At 35.3% G+C, this 20,121-nt stretch overlaps 1 protein-coding gene across 2 annotated transcripts in view; it reads right to left on the bottom strand.

The window, feature by feature from the left end:
• The window catches only part of LOC118203771 (protein FRA10AC1 homolog), a 46,684-nt gene extending 43,162 nt beyond the window's left edge, over positions 1–3,522 (bottom strand). For both annotated transcript variants that reach the window (XM_085826644.1, XM_085826645.1), the window contains exon 1: positions 2,260–3,522. In XM_085826644.1, coding sequence (XP_085682770.1) covers positions 2,347–3,246 — 900 coding nt within the window. In that variant the 5' untranslated portion in view covers positions 3,247–3,522 and the 3' untranslated portion in view covers positions 2,260–2,346. The remainder of the gene's footprint in view (positions 1–2,259) is intronic.
• Positions 3,523–20,121: the final 16,599 nt, after the last annotated feature.

The raw sequence follows: 20,121 nt of genomic DNA, 5'->3' as shown, positions 1-20,121 counted from the left end.
TGTGCTTTTAAGCTTTAAACAGCAATAAAAGAGCAGTTTAAAAATTTAAGGATTATATTTATTTTTAAACAATTTATTCCTTCCTATAAAAATAACAGAAATAAACAAAATCTCAGTAGTGATCATAACAAAGCAGGAAAGGCTTATCGAGCTGACCTTTAGAATAGTTTTATAAAGAACGGTGTCAAAGGCTAATGGAATCTTTGTTAGAAAGTACAAAGGATGCATTGGAAATCTTCACACCTCTTTTCTGCGTTAATGGATGGGGAGGGGAGGAAATTGCTGGGAAACTGGAAAAGTATTTCGGGCGGTTCTGGTATTTTGAGGATACCGCTTAGCGAAGGGTCTGGATTTCAAAGACTTAAAGGCATTTGGACCTTTACTATACTTGAACTTCCCATCACGTTGAAATCATATTTGTTGTTTCTCAAATCTGTTCTGTAGAAGATGTTCTGCTACTGTGCATGGCTGAGGTTTTGAACACCATTTATTATTTTTACTATGCAACATAATAAAACGTCAAAACTTATTAATAATTCTGCTATTGATACAAAAAGTTGGTGAAACCTTGTATATGTATGCCAGTGAAGCATGTAAATAAATATATGTAAAGATCAAGATTACTTGTTAGTTAATAGATAAAGATCCTTAGTATAATTTACCCCATAAGATAATACAACTCTTAAATTACGATCTAATAAATATTAGGTTCCAATAATCTTACCTATATAAGTTGTTAGTTTAATTAAATTTGCATGCAAAGAAAGGAGTAAAACAAAACCCAAACTAATCAACTGCACTTAAAAAAACACAGCCAAATATTTAAGTCATCGCATTACCAAAATAACTACTTCTAATATATAATGCAACTGCAAAAACTTGCTACAAAATTAATAATACTTATTGCTATAGATGTTTAAAAACGAGACAGATAATAGCTATTTTGTTACAAATGAAAAATTATAACTCGATGATTACTATTATTATCACTTAGATAACTATAAATATTTTTACTTACTGAGTACAGGAAACAGAACAATTGAAATGTTTACATTGATGTGGATCTGATAAGAATATTTTGTTTTGCTGATAAAATGCAAAGCTTATTCATTTAAAATAAACTTAAAAGTTTTTGAACGCTATTATAATATTGTTCACAATTATGTAATTGAGATAGGATCAAATGGAATATTATGATTATTTACAGAAGTATATGTTTATTAGTTACAAAATTGCACAGATTCTCTACAATTTCAATTTTCATATCACTTTTTCAGTTATCAGTAGAACTGATTGTTTGATTTTTAAAGATCTAAGCAACGATTTTAATTCTTAAACACTTTATATCATATTTTGTCAGTGTAATTTGATATATACAGGCCAAACTAAAAGAGAGTTAAAATTCTACATCAAAGAAAACAAATTACATATTGAAACAGGTGAAATAAAGAAATCTTTGGCAGCTGGTAACTCAATTTTCACTTCTGTTCCACAAAAATTATTCACTAAGATTCAGTTGGCGAACTGGATTTGACTAAACTTTCATACACATAAAAATTTACCTTCTTTAGTTAATGGCAATAATACCAATTCAGTTCTTGCCAAACTTTGAAAATTCTAACATCTTAACTTTTTTTACATCATTATTATTGTTATTAGTGACTAATAAAGTGATTCATTTTCTCTATTGATTTCATTATAAATATGATTCTTGCTCCTTCCAGCTTTATGTCTGATCACCTTAGAAATCGATAAAAATGTTATTCAAAATCTACATCCCCCCCCGTCTACTTCTGAATTCTATATTGCTGTCAAAATACATGTAATTATTTTCTAATGACATGCTTTTATTTATTATTAACGAAAAACATAAATGTTTAAGAATATATCTGATTGTTTTTAAAGGTAATTATTATGATATATTCACAAATTTCAGTACAAAAGTCAACTATGATGATATCTCATTTTATCATCACTCATTTGGGGAAGGAACTTGAATTTATTATAAACTTTAGCCTATTTGTAAAACTAAACATAGTTTGTACATATTCATGTTATACGCACTTTCCATTCCAGAAAGTTATATATTTATTCAAATACTGTTAATATTATCTTAAATAAGTAATAGTGTCTTAAAGTTTTAATTGCATGAAGAAATAAGCACAGAAAAATGGATTTTCTAAAATACACATCAAACTCATTAGGAAGACTGAAAAAAAAATACAGTTAGTACACGACTTTCTTGAAAATTATACTTACGGAACTCATACATGATGATTTTTTTTAAATACTATGATTTTTACTATGATTTTTTTTAAATATATATATATATATATTTAAAAAAAATCATAGTAATAACTCTTCCAAAAATTCTTCAAATGCATCTTCTTTTGACTGATCAATTTCTTCCCTAACTGGTTGCTTCCATACATCACTTTCTTTGACTTCAGTTTCATCAGTATTTTGTTTCACTACATTTTCAGTTACTATTGAAGAATCAATGCTATCCTTTGTTTCTTCTTTTCGGGTCTCTTCTGGTTTTGCTTGACGTTTCTTTTTTAATACTGCTTTACCTTTGTATCCATAATTTAGTTTATACGAACACTTTTCACACAAACGAAGCTTGACTAGAGCACTTTTTCTCTCACCGTGTTCAACATATCCAAAAAGAACTTCCCAACTGTTCAAATTATCGTTTTCATTACAGTGAACACTACCACAAAAGAACTGTCCTTTTCCAATAACTAGTTCCTTTTCTGTCCTCCATCTCAAACCTATTCTTTGCTTTCTATAATAGCTGAGATCACATAAGCAGTATTCTCTGAATAACCGATCATAATACTTTTTTGCTAACTTTTCTCCCCAAGTATGGGTTTCATCATCATCTTCCCATAAAAAGCGATGATTTTCTTTAATAATATCGTGATCTGTTTTATAATGACTCGTATCTCTCTTTAATTCTGAAGTTGTCCCACGGTAGCACAATACATAATCGTTTATTAATTTTTTATGCCTTGAATATGCATCTAAAGCAAGGAATGCTTTCTGCTGTATTCTGCCTTGTTCCCTACTACATTCATCATGGAACGCTTGTCGGTTTGGCTTAAAAAGTTTAGTTTCTGGAGCCTTGATAGCTAAGTCATACCTTGCTTTCCGTTTCTCGCCTACTTCAGCATCATATTCAAAGTCTGATTCATAATCTTCATTATAGGGAATCTGTTGAGAACTACTGCCTGCCTCAGCCATATTATATGTTGTTTTAAAAATCTCACCGTAAGTAGTTGTCTCTCAAAAATGGATATGTCCACCGTTTTCTCCCTCGTCTGATACTAGCGTCTACATCTCAAAACGGCAGCCTATGAGAGAGGCGATTCTATTATTTTCATCGGGGAGTAGGGAAGTTAGAATGGTTTTCTGAGGAACGCCAACGGAAGTGCACGATGTTTGCTTACATCGGCTGGAGGTCGCCGCTTTTTCGGATGGCCCAAACTGTCCTTTTACTATCGATAGGCAGCTTTTTGCCTACCCATACGACGTCGGACGTTTAGCTGAAACATGGTAAAAATGCTAAACGTACGACTAGTTGCGCAGAGACACTTTCGTGATTTCTGCGCATTCCGACCAATCGTAAAGAGATGTTTGTTTACATTATTTGTGTTGATATCGGAAGGGTGAATTGCTTTTCCGTGTAGTGCTAGAATGTCAAGAAAAAGTTATTTTTTATTTCGTTTTATGACTAATTACTATCATTCTTTGATAGATATCTAAAACATTATATAAAATAAAGAACTATGAATATATCTGAATATTATTCTTGTTTTAAATTGCTAATGTTTGATCATTTTATACTGATGCGGAGTTTACACAAATAATCAAAATTTCTTGAAATTCTTATCAACAGATTTAAATAAATCATGCATGCAAGCAGCAAAATCATATTCTTATGAAACGAAATTGAAAAATCGTCTTAAAACCTTGTGTAATTTTTCTGTCATGCGTAGCTAAATATTTCTATAAAATTGCATACAGAAGCATTTATATACATAAAGAGTGTGTTGAGGAGATTAATTCAAAAATGTATTTGCATATGCTTGTATGTACGGATGTAGGTGTTCATGTAGCATATATGTGTGTGTACATACGTTTGTGTGTGTGTGCACAGATATACATGCATACATACATTTTTGAGTCTGGTCTCGAAAATTGTCTTGCTGAAAAAGAATGTAAACAAACTACCCAGCTCCTTAAAAATAAGTTTAGAAATTTTTTATCATAATTTTGGTTTCTACAGCAAACTTTTGTGTGTGGGTTTGTTTTAAACTCTTAGAACTCAAATTTTAATATAAAGACGTGAAAATATTTTACCTTTTGATAGTGTACCTGATGATTTATTAAAAACACAATCGACTCTCTTATATTTAATATTGAAAAGAAGGAGGGGGGATATGTACAAAATTATAATAAATATAATTCTAAGGTATTTTTTATAAATATATGTGACTGATTACACACTCTGAATATAGAAAAAATAATCGCTTCCAAATGACTTATGCAGTATTTGTTTTATTATCATATCCTGCCCTCATAAGCTCAAAAATAAAACTTTATACAGGAAAGTCATTTTACCTCCAAATATATTTTATGGTATTGAAGTATGATACAGATGATTATTTTTGTTAGAAAAATTATAATGTTATGAATATTTTCCTGAAAATAATTATACATTATATTCAAGCATATTTATATATTAATATATATATATTATATTCAAGTTATAGATGACATATTTATATATTCTATTTAAGAAATAAATGGCAGCACTATGTCTTGTCATTAAATTTATCAAAAGAACTTATAGGATCAAAGCACCTAATTTCTAGTATAAGAACTGTACTTCAAATGTCCTTTTCTTTTCCCTTTTTTTTTTTTTTTTTTTTTCCTGTAAGAGTTTTGCTTTATACTATTTACAGATATGACATCCAAAAATGCTTGGCCTTTTTTATCCAAATATCTAAATATGGAAGTCTGAAATAATGCAATATATTTGTATGTATATAGAGTAAAATATTAGTAAATTGTACATAAGTACATTATTATTCTAAGATAATGTATTTAAAAATATTCAGTTTAATGCAAATATGTGAATCAATTTATACATATAAATTTTAAGTGTATGACTTCTGTTGGATGTTTTAAGTAAACAATCAAAAAAATTAAGCTTTTTATCAACTTATCTTGCACATATATACATTATTACTTTTTTTTTCCTATAAGAATAAACTTAATCTAATATAATAATCTAAAAATAAATAATACACAACATCTATTAAGGCAGACCATTTTTAGTACAGTAACAAATAATACAAGCAATATAATTTAATACTTCCAGTCGTCAGAGTTTTGTGAAGCTATTTAATGAAAAAATCTGAAAACAATTTTTGATGGTTCTAAAATACAAGTTCTAAAAGAATTAAAATATGTACATGAGATAAATGCCACTCTTTTTGTTTTAACCCCTTTCAATAAATTTTAACCAATTTGATACTTTTTTTACTTCTTTTCAAAACCTTGAAATACATGAGAAACTGATTTCAGGACCAACACATTTCAAGAAATATTGCTAACTGCAATGAATCAGCACACATGTATGACTTCATCAGAACCATCAGAATGTCTTGCATTACCTTTATTTATTTATTTAAAGTTACTAATGGATTCATATGTAGAAAAGCTGAGATTTCTAATACAGTTACCACACTGGCATTTTTAATAATCTTTTCACTAATGATTTAAAATCTCTCTATATTTTTTTATAATTATTCAAATGAAAAGTTTTTGTTCATTTGTTTCCAAAATAACAGCTACTTCCTTAGTTCAATTATTATTTTTTTTAACTGGCTAGTCTGGTGAACTCCTGTGATTTTTTTTTTTTTTTTTTTTTTTTTTTTTTTTTTTTGTGAATACATTAATTCTGTAATTTGTTGTTTTCAGTTTTTACTTTCTCTTTTGAAAAGTTTTCTGCAGTTTAACTTAATAGCCTTGAAACTTATGATCAACATTCAAAATCTAACTTCCATTTTAAATTTCAATGTGTACCTGGATTCATAACAAGTGTATTATTTTTAAATTATTCAGACAACTTAAGAGCTCTGTGTCTTACATCTTCATAATGGTAGAAAATTTCATTGTACAGCCTATGTACATTTTAGTTTTGTCATGTCATGCCATTTGTGAAATATTCCTTCTCTCTGCTTAATTTTATTCCATATATAGAGATATTCAGTAAGCATAATAAATTTGTAGAAGATAAATGTCTAAAATTCCATTCTCAGTTTCCTGTGTAGACTTAAATGCATTTAGTATAGCAATCAATTACGCATTGAATTCCAATATAAAAATATTTGTTATCACAGCCTTCAGATCATTCCTGAACATCATTCAAATCATCATCAGACTGCAGTATGAAATATACAAATACTTCTTCTGTTTTTGAAACAAAAAAGAATGATGACAAGGTCTAGTGAACATTGTGCATAGGGTATAAGCTGAAATTATTATTCCTGGAACAGCAATCTGGCAAATTTTAGTCTTGTGTGCTGCAGCGTTTTTTATGCATAGCGGAATTTTACTGCTGAGTTTGCTACACAGTTTTATAGTTAATAGGAATTGTATTGGATTATTACGTCAAAAAATGTGAGAACTATCTGTCTAAGAGAAGATATGCCTTTTCAAAGGAACAATATAAGGAAAACTGGCTCTGATTCACTTTATACATGAGGAAAACAACAAAATCTCCTCTGGAGCCAGCCTATTCGTCAAGATAAAACTCTGAGCGAATTACTAGCATTCAGCGGATTTACCTCTCGGCCGCTGTTGGGCCTAGTACAAGTTGAGTCAACAGGTTAGCGTAATAAACACCTTATTACGCTAACCTGTTGACCACATAATATCATGTCGAATTATCATGATATTATGTAACCTATAATCTATAAGCAATGCTCTTCATAAAAAATCTTAATTCCGTTTGCTTTCTGGATTCTGAACTTAACTCATGTTTATCGATTCTCTTGTTTTGAGATCTGCTCATCAAAACAGAGCAGCAGGTCAATTAAAGAAGGATATGCATGCAGTGCAATCATCTTCAGTACGATCTCAAGTCATAGTCACGTCTTTAATCCACCTAAAATCCAGTCCCAGTACTTTTCACTATTTGAGCAAAAGTATAATTCCTGTTGGAGTCTAAATTAAGATGAGCTCCGGTATTTCAATTTTCTACTGAACTATTTTCATTAATTAAATTGAATTATCTAATTTTATTTATTAATTTACATTTTCTTTTTATTTTTTCTTTATTTTTATCTTTGTTGACGACCTTTCATAGTCCTTCTTCTTTTAGAAATTAAGTACTGACCACAATGCATTGAGGCATAAAATTGAACAGGCACTCGTATAATCCTATGGCAAACATTCCACACTTGCTATATAATGTGTTTCATATTGAGGACATCGAAGCACTGAGCCTACGCAGGCCAGATAGAGCTTAAGTCACATTATTTTGATCACTGCAAAGCACGCAAGGGCTTTCTGCCTAAGAACAGGGATGCTTTAGTGGAGCACTTTTTAAAGGTTCGATTTGGTTTGTTTGATTTTAGAAAAGCACTTGAGGGCTATTTGTCTAAGAAGAGCAAAGATTCTTGATGGCTTCATGATGGACTTTTCGAAGAAAACTAGCTGGCATTCACATTGCGCAAGAGAAAACATCAAAAACTCAAATGCGACCAGTCCGTTCGCTGGAATTTCAAACCATTCGAACTAACAGTATTCACCAAATTTCCTGGTAGGTTTATGCTCAACAAGGGACATATTTTTGGAGCAGGTAGGTTGTGTAAATGTCAGTAAATGACGTATCCAGTTTTGGGCAATAAGCTATGAGTGGCGTTCATTATCCTACTGAAATATCGTGCTTGGATTCTTTGTCAGGTATTGGTGTATATTGGTTGAGACAGACAGATTTTCGCATGTTATGTCTCATGTGCAAGCAGTAATTAGAATGGTGCAAAGCATAGTATAACATCGTCAACGTATTAGACAGTGAGAAATGTGACAACCCTGACTAAGAAAGGAATGCAAAGGATGTAAGGATCTTAAGTTTTACTAACGTTTATTTTATTTTAAATCTTTACTATCACTTCTTATTTTCTACTTCCGGCCAGAATTATAAGCGTGAAGGTTTTTATGCAAAGTTTGTCTGGCGAACGCCAAGTATTTAAGTGTGGCCTTTTTGCCAAGCGAAGGGGAGGAAGCAGTGAGTCAACGCAGGCCGCTTACCTTAGAAGTTACGCAGTTGCTGTTTGCCTTCCAGGCCAGAGGTTTTAATCCTCTTGATAAATTAAACGTATTGTAGTGTTCACAGTCTCTGTGCTACATACGCTTCCTGTTATTATAAGGCCAATCTTCCACGTGTATTATTCTAAAGTTAAATTAGAGTTTAGTTTTATTTTTATACTTTTACGTTAGACCCCGAGTGGCGGGTCATTGTATTCCGAAGTACGGAAGTTATTGTATATAGAGAAAAATAAAGGGTTTTGTATACCCTTCGTCTGTATCCTGTCTACTTACCACAATTAGTGAACATATCTTTAGTAAGCTCTCTGTTCCGAGTCAGGTCCTTGTATGTTCCCGAAGAAGGTTAGAAGGAACATTGAACCTGATAGTGGCGCCCAACGAAGAAGAATAACCATGGCCGAGTTTCAAGAAGAACCTGTGCTGCCTGCAGAAACGGCTCAGTATCCAGAAATGCCAGCTGCCGCCCTGGAAGGATTCCGTTACATCGTCCAGACCATGCGCGCTTCGATGAAACCAGAAGCAACGTTTAACGGAAACTCACCGGTAACCAGTTTTTTGGAAAAATCGGATGACCACTTCATGCTCTACCCCGTGCACGAGTTTCAAAAAGTTAGCTTAGCTACCAGCGCTTTGAGGGGCCAAGCGCTTAACTGGTTCAAATGTATAGGCAGAAGTCTCTTGGGTCAAGCAGGAAGTCCCACCTATAGTTACGAGAATTTCAAGACTGTTCTACTAAAAGCCTTCCCTGTTGTAAGAGATCGTGCGAAATTAGAAACGGAACTTTTTAGTATATATCAACAAAGAATCGAAAACCTCTCGAGCTTTATTTTAAGAAAAATTCACTTTTTCAAGCTCTTGTATGGAAACCGTCCGGATCCTGAAATAATTCAAGTGATTTTGCCGAGGTTACTGCCCCAAGTGCAAGACTTTATTGAATTAAGAAATCCGACTACACTGGAAAAGTTATTTGAGCTAGCAATCCAGTTTGGAAGTAGAAGAACGGCGGACGTCGAAAGAAGACGCCAATATCAACAGCGAAACCAATTTGGTACGCCAAGACTACAGCAAGCTCAAGCATACGACAACGGAGAAAAAGCGAATCAGTTGGCAAGGAAGCCCGAGCATTCAAAAACAGCCGGCGAACGTCGACAGTTCAATAGCAACCCAGGAAAAAAGTCTCAAGGCCAGGGGAAAAAGAAGGAAAGCACGGAAAGGAAAAATAATTTAAACTAAAACGGATTTCTGCTGACGAGAGGGTGCGGAAATCCGAAGGCCACGAAAATCCCTCTTCCTACAAGTTAAATACAGTAATGGTGAAAAATTTGACTCTTCCGAAGATTGAAGTCTTGGTGAATAATATCCCAGCCACCGCACTCCTGGATACCGGCGCGCAGTGTTCCTGTGTGGCAGAACAGTTTTTTAGAAAGTATTTTCGCAAATACCGCATATATAATGCGGATAATACAACAGTGTTAGCGGCGCAAGGAGAAAAATGTAAGTGCGTAGGTAAAGTACCTTTGTATATCCGTATCAAGGACGAACAAATAAAGGTGATGTTTTTTATAGTAAAGAATCTGCAAGCACATTTAATCTTAGGGATAGATTTTCTTTCAGACGGACAAGCAACACTGGATTTTAATGAAGCGTCCCTTAAGCTGACAATGAGACCAGTTCGTACTGAAAAGGCTGAACCGCCGATGGTAAATCTTGACCACCTGCCTAATGACGAGCAAGATAGAATCCGACAAGTGGTAAGTGAATTTGCTTCGTTATTTAGTGATATTCCAGGATTTACTCAGGTTACTAACCATAGTATTGACACCGGAGATGCATTGCCAGTTCGTCAAAAACCATACCGGTATGATAAGAATAAGGAAAAATTATAGAATGGCATATTACCGATATGCTACGTAAAAAAATCATAACGCCCATCTCAAGTAGTTATGCTAGCCCGGTGGTTTTATGTAAGAAAAATAATGATTATCCTTTGGAGCATCCAAAAAGGTGGAGATTCGCTATTGATTACCGTAAATTAAATTCCATAACGAAATATCCGGTATATCCGTTACCGATCATAGAAGAAATTTTAAGGAACATAAAATCAACCAAATTTATGACGACTTTAGACTTAACGACTGGTTATTTTCAAATAGGGGTGAGGCCTGAGGACGTGCCTAAGACTGCTTTTATAACCAAGTCTGGCACTTATGCATTTTTGCGTATGCCGTTTGGCCTTTCAGGGGCCCCAGCAACATTTCAGCGATGCATGGACATTGTGTTAAGACCTGTTCTTGGAAAGTCCACATTTATCTATTTAGACGATATCATTATTACTAGTGATAATCTGGACCAACATGTACAGGATTTAAGACAGGCGTTTTCTTTATTAAATGAGGCCGGTCTAAAAGTTAATGTCGAAAAGTGCAAATTTGCAGCCCCTGAATTAAAATATTTAGGTTACAAAATATCTCAAAAAGGGATCGAGACAGATGAATCAAAAATAATCGCTGTACAAAAGTATCCGACTCCAAACACGGCAAAGAAGCTCTCTTCTTTTCTAGGACTTTGTTCATATTATAGGTCCTTTATAAAAGATTTTGCGGCTATCGCGGAGCCATTGTTAAAATTAAAAAGAAAAAAGGCAAGATTCTCGTGGACGGCCGAAGCCAATAGTGCTTTCGAAAAATTAAAACAAGCATTAACGCAAGCCCCTGTGTTGAAATTTCCTGAAAAGGATGAGAATTTAGAAATTTCAGCGGATGCTTCGGATTATGCGGTAGGAGCGGTACTTTCGCAAAATCAGCAGCCCGTTGCATTTTTTAGCCGAACTTTAAATCAAACACAAAGAAACTATTCCGCGACCGAGAGAGAGGCACTTGCAGTTCTGTTAGCAGTGCAAAAGTTCCGAGTCTATTTTGGAAAGGCGCCGATAACAGTATACTCTGATCATGCGGCGGTAACTAGATTGTACTCAGGGAAAAATTTATCCCCAAGGTTAATAAGATGGGCACTCAAGCTGCAAGAATATAATCTGGTAATCAAGCATACCCCTGGAAAGGAAAATATCGTAGCAGATGCCCTATCAAGGATTAAAATAGACGAACAAGGCAATACCGTAAAGATGGCAATGCTGACAGCATGTACAATAAATTCCCGAGAAACTGTAATAACCGAACTGGGTAAGGATCCTGAGTTTGGAAGTATTTATGAGTATTTGAAGGATCCTGAAAATTTTAGCCACCAAGATATTGTGGCGATAAGAAATAGGGCGGACCATTACGAACTAATAGATGGTCTATTATTCTATACAAAAACTACGAATTCCAACAACGAATTTCGACCTGTTATCCCAGCTAGTCTTAGATTAAATATCCTGCAGGAGCTCCATGACAGCCCTTTAGCTTCTCATGCTGGTATTCGAAAAACTATCCAACGCGTACGCGAGGCAGTCTACTTTCCTGAACTGCAAAAGTTAACAAGGGCGTATGTCCAGTCCTGCCCAACATGTCAAGCAGTTAATTATATTAATTTCCGCCCGGCCGGGTTTCTAAATAGTATTAAATCCGAATTTCCAAATGATATAATTGGCATCGATTTATTGGGCCCTTTCCCAAAAAGTCAGTTAAATAAAAGTCGCTATCTCCTTGTTATGGTTGATCATTTTAGTAAATGGACCGAAATTGTTCCCTTAAAACGAGCCTCCGCGAAATTAGTTACTGATTCTATTTTAAATAAATATATTTTAAAATACGGGGCGCCCCTAAAAGTTATATCGGATAATGGTCCTCAATTTGTAAGTAATATATTTGAAGACACGTGCCAAAAACTGGGCATACGTCATTTAAAAATGGTCCCGTATCGGCCGCAATCAAATATAGCGGAACGGGTCAACAGAAATATAGTGAAAATTATCCGTAGTTATGTTAAAAATTTTCATAAAAGCTGGGATAACTATGTCAATGAATTTGCTTTCGCCCTTAGGACCGCAAAACATGATACAACGGGCAAAACTCCTGCTGAGTTATTTCTAGGCAGAAAGATTATAACACCGTTAGATAAATTATTTTATGTGCAACAAAGAGCCCCAGAATTTAAAATGGGTGATATAGAAAAACTAATAAAAGAAGCAAAAAAGAATACGGAAGTAGCACAAAGAAAACAGAAGCTATATTATGATTTGAAACGACGGGGAGTAACTTATAAAGTAGGGGATGAAGTTTTAAAAATTAAGCATTCACTTTCTTCAGCAGCAGAAGATAAAACTGCCAAATTTTTTCCCCGATTTGAAGGACCATATGTTATAGAAAAAATAACTCACGCTGTTGTAGTGTTAAAAGCCAGAAATGGTGCAACCTGTTCCGCAAACATTGATCAAATCAAGCCCTACTTCGATCGTAATAAAATGCAAAACTTTTCAGATCTTTTGCAGGATCCGGCACGGCATACACCGCAGGTACAAGTTCCAGAGGTGGAAAAAGTACAAGGGCAAGCCAATGAGAGACAGAAGCAAGTGAAAAGAAAATTGCCCCGCGGAAAAATTGAAGGTAACAAGAAAAAGAAGCCGTTTCACCGTCCAGAAAACAGAGTTCACGAACACCCCCAGAATGAAGAAGGGAGAAGGACGACGTATGTGAAGAGGACCAGGAGAAATGACGGCAACTATAACCCGGCTGTAAAACGGAAGATCTACTCATTCGACAGAACTCTCCGCAGCAAAAGTCGCCGAACTGCAGAAGGGCCATCAGCGGCGGAGGAAAAAGTACAAGGAAAATTTGAACGGCCAACAACGAGGTCCAAGCAGGATCACGACAGAAGTTTCCCGGTTCCGCCAAGACCAGCTGCCTTGAAACGGCCAAGACCACAAGCAGAGGAGAAAAGGAAGGTGTTCAAGGGTGGCCGAACTGGTGAAAAACGGAAGCTTCCAGAGGAAAGCACTGAAGGGCGAGCCCGTACAAGAAGGAGGATAAACCAAGCTACTATCTGCAGTACCTTTAAAGACTGGGCCCAGAAAAGGATGTCCGAATATTACAAAGATAAGTAAAATTTTATGTTACTTTGCAAACTTAAGTTAATCTTTCATTCTTACTGCAAGTGGCAGATTTCAAGAAGTTTTACCTCATGCGAGGTCTACCTTTATCGCCAAAAGGGCGAGAAATGAGTTGTGACCGATTTTCGTATTATGTTTTTCAATTACTCGTGCGTAAAACTAAAGTTGATGTATAATAGCGTTGTGTAAAAACTTAAATATTGTAAAAAGTTATTGTATAAATTTTATTTAAAACATTCTAGCAAGAGAGAAGTTTTAGTCTGAAAGACTTTTTTTGAAATGTATTATTTCAATGTAGAAAGAATTGGCACTTGCTTTGAAAAGAAGAGAAGTTAACAATGTACTACTAATGTATGTTTTCAAATCTGTAAAATTAACGGCATGTTGATATGTTCTGTTATTTTAAATGTTAAGAAATACCGTGATATGGTAAAAGTGAAAGTAATGTTAAAAATTTGTTATTGGTGTGACTGTAAAGATTAAATCATGGCGAATATGTGTTAAAGGTTGAATGATGTAGTTAGGCTCTCTGACGCTATACTTTAGAGTTAGCCACTTTTAGAATAGTACCTCAGGGTTTAGAGTTGAAATTAGGGTGTGTTAAGAGGTCTCGTTATGTTGAATTTTAACACGTTAGTGTTTTGATTGTAGGAGGAAGTGTGGCACACGTAGACAGAAACACATTCGTGTTTGGTGTTCTTTTACAACACATGTCAGAGAGCACGGGGAGAGATAATTAAAATAGTCATGAATGAAATAAGAATGTTAATGAGCAGTATAATTGTATATGTTACTTGCCATGTCATTGTGTAACATTTCATTAAACTAGTTTTCCTTCCAGATCTCTGGAAGGAACCAGAATTGAATAAAAGCTCCTGTTTAGATGCAGTACAGATGAAAAAAAGATTGTTGTATATCCTGGGAGCTGCTATTGTAACAAATTTCTTTCTTTTAAATTTCTAGTTTCTAGCGAAGTTATGTTTGTAAAAGATTGGCCTCGCGTTAGATTCTAGAGCTAAAAGTTTTCAACAAGGTCGTTTTAGACCTCAGTTTCAAACTAATTAACTCTGGCGGGAAGTATGTAAGGATCTTAAGTTTTACTAACGTTTATTTTATTTTAAATCTTTACTATCACTTCTTATTTTCTACTTCCGGCCAGAATTATAAGCGTGAAGGTTTTTATGCAAAGTTTGTCTGGCGAACGCCAAGTATTTAAGTGTGGTCTTTTTGCCAAGCGAAGGGGAGGAAGCAGTGAGTCAACGCAGGCCGCTTACCTTAGAAGTTACGCAGTTGCTGTTTGCCTTCCAGGCCAGAGGTTTTAATCCTCTTGATAAATTAAACGTATTGTAGTGTTCACAGTCTCTGTGCTACATACGCTTCCTGTTATTATAAGGCCAATCTTCCACGTGTATTATTCTTAAAGTTAAATTAGAGTTTAGTTTTATTTTTATACTTTTACGTTAGACCCCGAGTGGCGGGTCATTGTATTCCGAAGTACGGAAGTTATTGTATATAGAGAAAAATAAAGGGTTTTGTATACCCTTCGTCTGTATCCTGTCTACTTACCACAATTAGTGAACATAGCTTTAGTAAGCTCTCTGTTCCGAGTCAGGTCCTTGTATGTTCCCGAAGAAGGTTAGAAGGAACATTGAACCTGATAAGGATACAAAAGCAGATTCGAAATACATCTGTATTCTACTCAAATTAGAAGGTGAATGCCCATATGATAAGGGTAACACAAACGCAATTATCACTAGGGGATATAATCCTACTTAATTTTGATGCAGTCTCTCTACTGTATATTCATGCTCTGTACGACATCGTCCACGAATTTCTGAGAAATTATGTTCAATTCTTCTTGCAGGGCTGATTACAGCTATGAAAGCATTGAAAGGCACTAGCGACGGGCTGTCAAAAGTCCCCAGACCATACACCATATATTAAGTTGGAGCATACGACAGCCTTCAGAATGCCTACGCTAAGACAGGTGCTATATCTTCACTCCTTAACAAGCTAGCGACTGGTATACCATGAAGTGTAGCACTATTGTTCGCGAAGAATCTTGGAAAAGATGCACGTGAGGAGAAGAACATTAGCACAACTGCAGTCAGTAGTGAATTAATCTTCTTCAGATGTATGGAGCTTCATATAGCGACCAAGCATTTCACTTCCACAAACGAAAATTTGAGCACTTGCAAACTGTTTCCTTTCAATGATCTTAGAGGGACGATTGCGTAATCTCTGCTTTATCTAGATATTTAGACTTCCAGAATGGCTAGATAATCTAAATATCGGAAGATTAAAGCTGTTATCTTATTCTTGAACCGGGATGATAACCCCTCATATAATATTGCAGCGGCTGCTCTATTGTCCTAGAAAACTGGATGACACCCCCCTTCCCCTGTTTATTCTTGCCAGCGACTGCTGCTATCCTTAAAGCTCAACTCCATTGCTGCCCACCAGCGGCCGAGCGGTAAAGTCGCTGAACACTGGTAGTTCGGTCCGGGGTTCGAATCCCGCGAACGGGCTGGCTGCATGGGTGTTTTCGTGGTTTTCCCCATGTGTAACGTGTATACGAGCCAGTTTCCCTTAGAAAGTCCTCCACGAAGGCATCCCTCCCCTTAGGCAGATAGCCCTAGTGTGCTTTGCCAAAATTAAATACACACACATACAACTCCATTGCTGAGCTACTCAGTGGCGTACAGGGGGTGTATGATGCGCCGGTCGCAGAGGGGCGCCAAATGGTCTCCAAACAAGATTTTCATCATATCACTGTGTTTTTTTCGGGAAGGGGGGCGCCAAAAAGGTATTTTGCCCGGGCGCCAGTTATGCTCGTCACTCTACTGGAGCTACTCAGATCTTTTGTTTGCGACACTACAGAAGACACTGCCTCCGACGAGAAGGCATGAAAGTCCGCAAAGCGATCAAAACACCATCAGATTGTTTCGTAGTGATATCAGTGTTATAGTTAGAGACGGGCGAGGGTGGACAACTGTCCCTGGGCGTAGTGTCACGGAAATGCCAAACTGACGAAGTTTTAGAATGAAACAGTTTCCATACTTAGAAAACAGAGGGGTGTATGAAATCTGCAGTTGTCTTTAGGCGCTGAAAACTATAGCCAAGTCTTTAGCCATATTGGATGTCCAGTAATAGATTGCATGCATCTTAGGATGTCACCCGCTGTCACTACCACCAGATGATGGGAGTCATTAGCATAGATATCGCATCATCTAGACGGCTCTCTAGTGGCCGAGCGGTAAAGCCAATAAACTCGGGCCGGGACTCGAATCCCGGCGAGCAGATTGGCTGCTAACTAAGCGTTTTCATGGTTTCCATATGTGTAACCTATATACAGTCCAATTTCCCTTAGAAAGTCTTTCACGAAGGCATCCCTTCTCTTAGACAGGTAGCCCTCGAATGTTTCGCCATAATTAAATAAACTGAACCCAACTCATCATCTGTAAGAGAAGATATCAGTTCTTCATATCCTGGCGTGGTTGTTTGTGCAAAACCACTACCACAGTTGGATTAGCCATTAAGGAAAGTAAGCACGTGCTTAGGGCATCAGATAAAGGCGGCGTTACAAAAAGGTGCTTAAAGATTCAAAGAAAGAGTGCAAAGGCTCCACAAAAGTAAAATTCTCACTGCAGATTTTAGAAGGGAATACATAGTGCAGTTAATCCAAGCCCGAGAAAGAGAGGGAATGATGAGAAAGAGGTGTTATACTATAGATGGGTATGTGGAGGCAGCAAAATCTTTGAAGTGCTACGGGCATATAAAAGTCTAATTTAACAATGAGCATTTCTAAACCTTCAGATAGCTGCTGCCTTTGTTCGAAATGTAATCCAAACTACTGACATGATGTGTATAGTCGCACTTTGGCCTTCTTTCAAACTTCCAGACAAAGTCGTCCAGATATTGTCTATAGAACTGTCACGCTGAGACTACAAATCGATGTTGTTAAAACCAAATGTACCGTGCAGTAGCTTCCGTTCATGTTTTGAGAATATACCATTATCAAGCTTTATATCCTCTTCTACACCCCATAGATGTCATGCTACGTATATGTACAAGCTGTACAATACCGGACCCTTAGTGATCTCCTAATTGATCTTTTTGTTGCATCTTCTTGTTTGTACTAACGTTACATTAATTTCTCCATTTCATTCTTAATATTTATTATTTATATAATTGCAAAACTGATCAGCTATCGTGGATGACTTCTTAAATCGCAATATTTTACAGGAGTGGAAGCACGCTGTCCACTAGGAAGGTTGGGATTTATGCTACTGACCGGGAAATTCGCTTAGCTACATATAGGAACTGTCTGCAGCCAAAATAAAATAAGGTACTAAGTCACTAATTTTCTCTTTCCTTACCGCTTGGCTTCGTGTTTTAATTAGAAACACGTTCGGCTGGCAATAGGGAAGTCCAGAATGCAAATCCTGGGGCGGTCATTCGCTGATATTTTCTATTTCAAATAAATACCTAAAGCCTCAACCAACTAACCAAGTGGTTCCCAAACTAAAATGTGGTAGACGATAATTCTTAACCACCAGCAGGTGGCGATTAGGTTACCACATCCGCAACTGCCTTTTAAATGGGGAAGAATGTACGGAATTTTCTTTTTTCTCAACGCATGCTTTCATGATGTAATTAGAAGCACTTCTGGATGGCAGTCTTTAAGCCCAGATTTCGAATACAGGATAGGTCATTTCTAATTTTTTTTTTTCCTCCTAAATAAACCTAATATTATATATCACCATTCCATGGTGCTCTACACTCATCTACAGTAGCACATCGCAAATAGAGCTACTAGTGCTTTAATATCGAGATTAGTGTACATAGTGACTCTGAAATTGCAGTTTCGATGGTAATGGTTCAGAGGCACATGTTCTACTGTAGTGTGGATTAGGTTAAGATGTCTTTCTGGAGCTGTTTCCAAAGCAGAAGGGTGCTGATCATTCTACAGATTTAAGGCGAATGATAAGGCCTTTACCGAAGCTTATAAGTTGGGTAAATCAATGTCTACATGATATTTTTTCTGATTACATACTTTTTGTTTTGTGTCATATGGGAACAAACTGTATACTATTTTTTATGCCTGCTTTTGATTCAGACACTAATTTTTGTTTGCAGCACCACTATAGGGTTTGCAGTCATACCCTGCTACACTTGAACCATTAACATCTATGTTCACATATTGCTCAATTGATTTATTAGTTATAGTTTATGTGCATACATTTCTTTGTCATATGTGTATGTATTTTAATATGAACCTTTTGTAAAAAATAAATTAGACTTGCATATATGCATAGGCAAGCTAGTTTGCTATACGAAAAGAAAATAAAACTAAAAACCCTGTTCCTTAGACCATATCAACTGGCTGTTTACCCAAGTCACATATATTGCTATAGCACCAGATGTGATATTTAAATCGACCACTTCATTTGAAAGTTATAAAATGGACATCTGTATACTATGTTATCTTTTAGTACATGCTCAGCTGTTGAATTTTTATGGCAAAGGTCCTGAGGGCTATCTGCTTAAAAGAAGAGATGCCCTTCTTTGAGCACTTTTTGAATGAAACTGACTTGTATTCGTATTAAACATAGGGAAAACTGTAAAAACAGAGATATAGCTAACCCATTTGATAGAATTCAAACCTAAATTGTATCACCAGTATTCTGTGGTCTTATCTATTCGAGAACCGAAACCGGTGGAATTCTTCTAAAGCAAGATTTTGGTTTATGTTTGCATATAGATATTACTTATGCAGTAGATCATTATCAGACATATAAAAATAGTGATATCAATGAATGAAATTAAAAAAAATAATAATTCCATTTTGCTATAAACTTCATACACATAAAATAAGAGAAATAATGCTTTGAATTTTGCTCATCGGAAGAAGGATTAAATAATACAGCACTTTTGATGAGCACAGTTAATTGGTGTGTATATGTATTTTAATCAGTGAGCTGTTCTAAAAGATTTTTCATGGAATGGTCAGACTTTCTTAATTTCTCAACCAGACTAGCAGCATTGTTCATCTGACATGAGATAAACTTAAATTAAGATATACATAATTTTTAAAACTGGGCACATAAATTTCTATATAATGGCTAACATCAATTATATTTTATGTTAGCCGTTATATAGAAAACTGGCTAAATAAACAGAAAATCTAAAAAATACAGCCTCCTATTCCACAAACAAAAAAGGACAAATAATCTTAAAAGGAACTCAATGATTGCAGACTATAGTAATAACAATTTATTCAAAATGAATGTAGATGCAATATTTTACTTTTAAATATGTCAAGAAACTTGTAGTGATCATCCAGCTAATTCAGTTTGCTTTTAAAAACGTGTGCATTGAAATAAAAATAAATAAATAAATAAATAAATAAAAACAAGAATTTAAAGAAAAAAGAACAAGAGCTTTTCATTATTAAAAACTGTTATGACCTAGAAGAAATCTAATCATATGCTTTCACATTACCATCCATGCACACCAATCACATAATCATCCAGCTAGTTGGAGAAAAATGGTTTTCGGTAATGAATGTATTTTTCTTTTTTAATTCCCCTGATATGAAACTCAGCCAGATCAGATTCATGAATTTAATTGTAAAATATGGGTATTGAGAAGCAACTGTCATTGGCGAAGGGCTTGGGCATATTGTAGATGACAGTAGGAATCTGCCCCATAGTTATCCCTATGGG

Source organism: Stegodyphus dumicola, chromosome 11 (genome assembly GCF_044657685.1).
Source record: "Stegodyphus dumicola isolate Sdum_Otavi_A_Nest chromosome 11, ASM4465768v1".
NCBI lineage: Eukaryota > Metazoa > Arthropoda > Arachnida > Araneae > Eresidae > Stegodyphus > Stegodyphus dumicola.
Note: the sequence above shows the minus strand (reverse complement) of the source record. Positions and strands in the feature narration are given on the sequence as shown.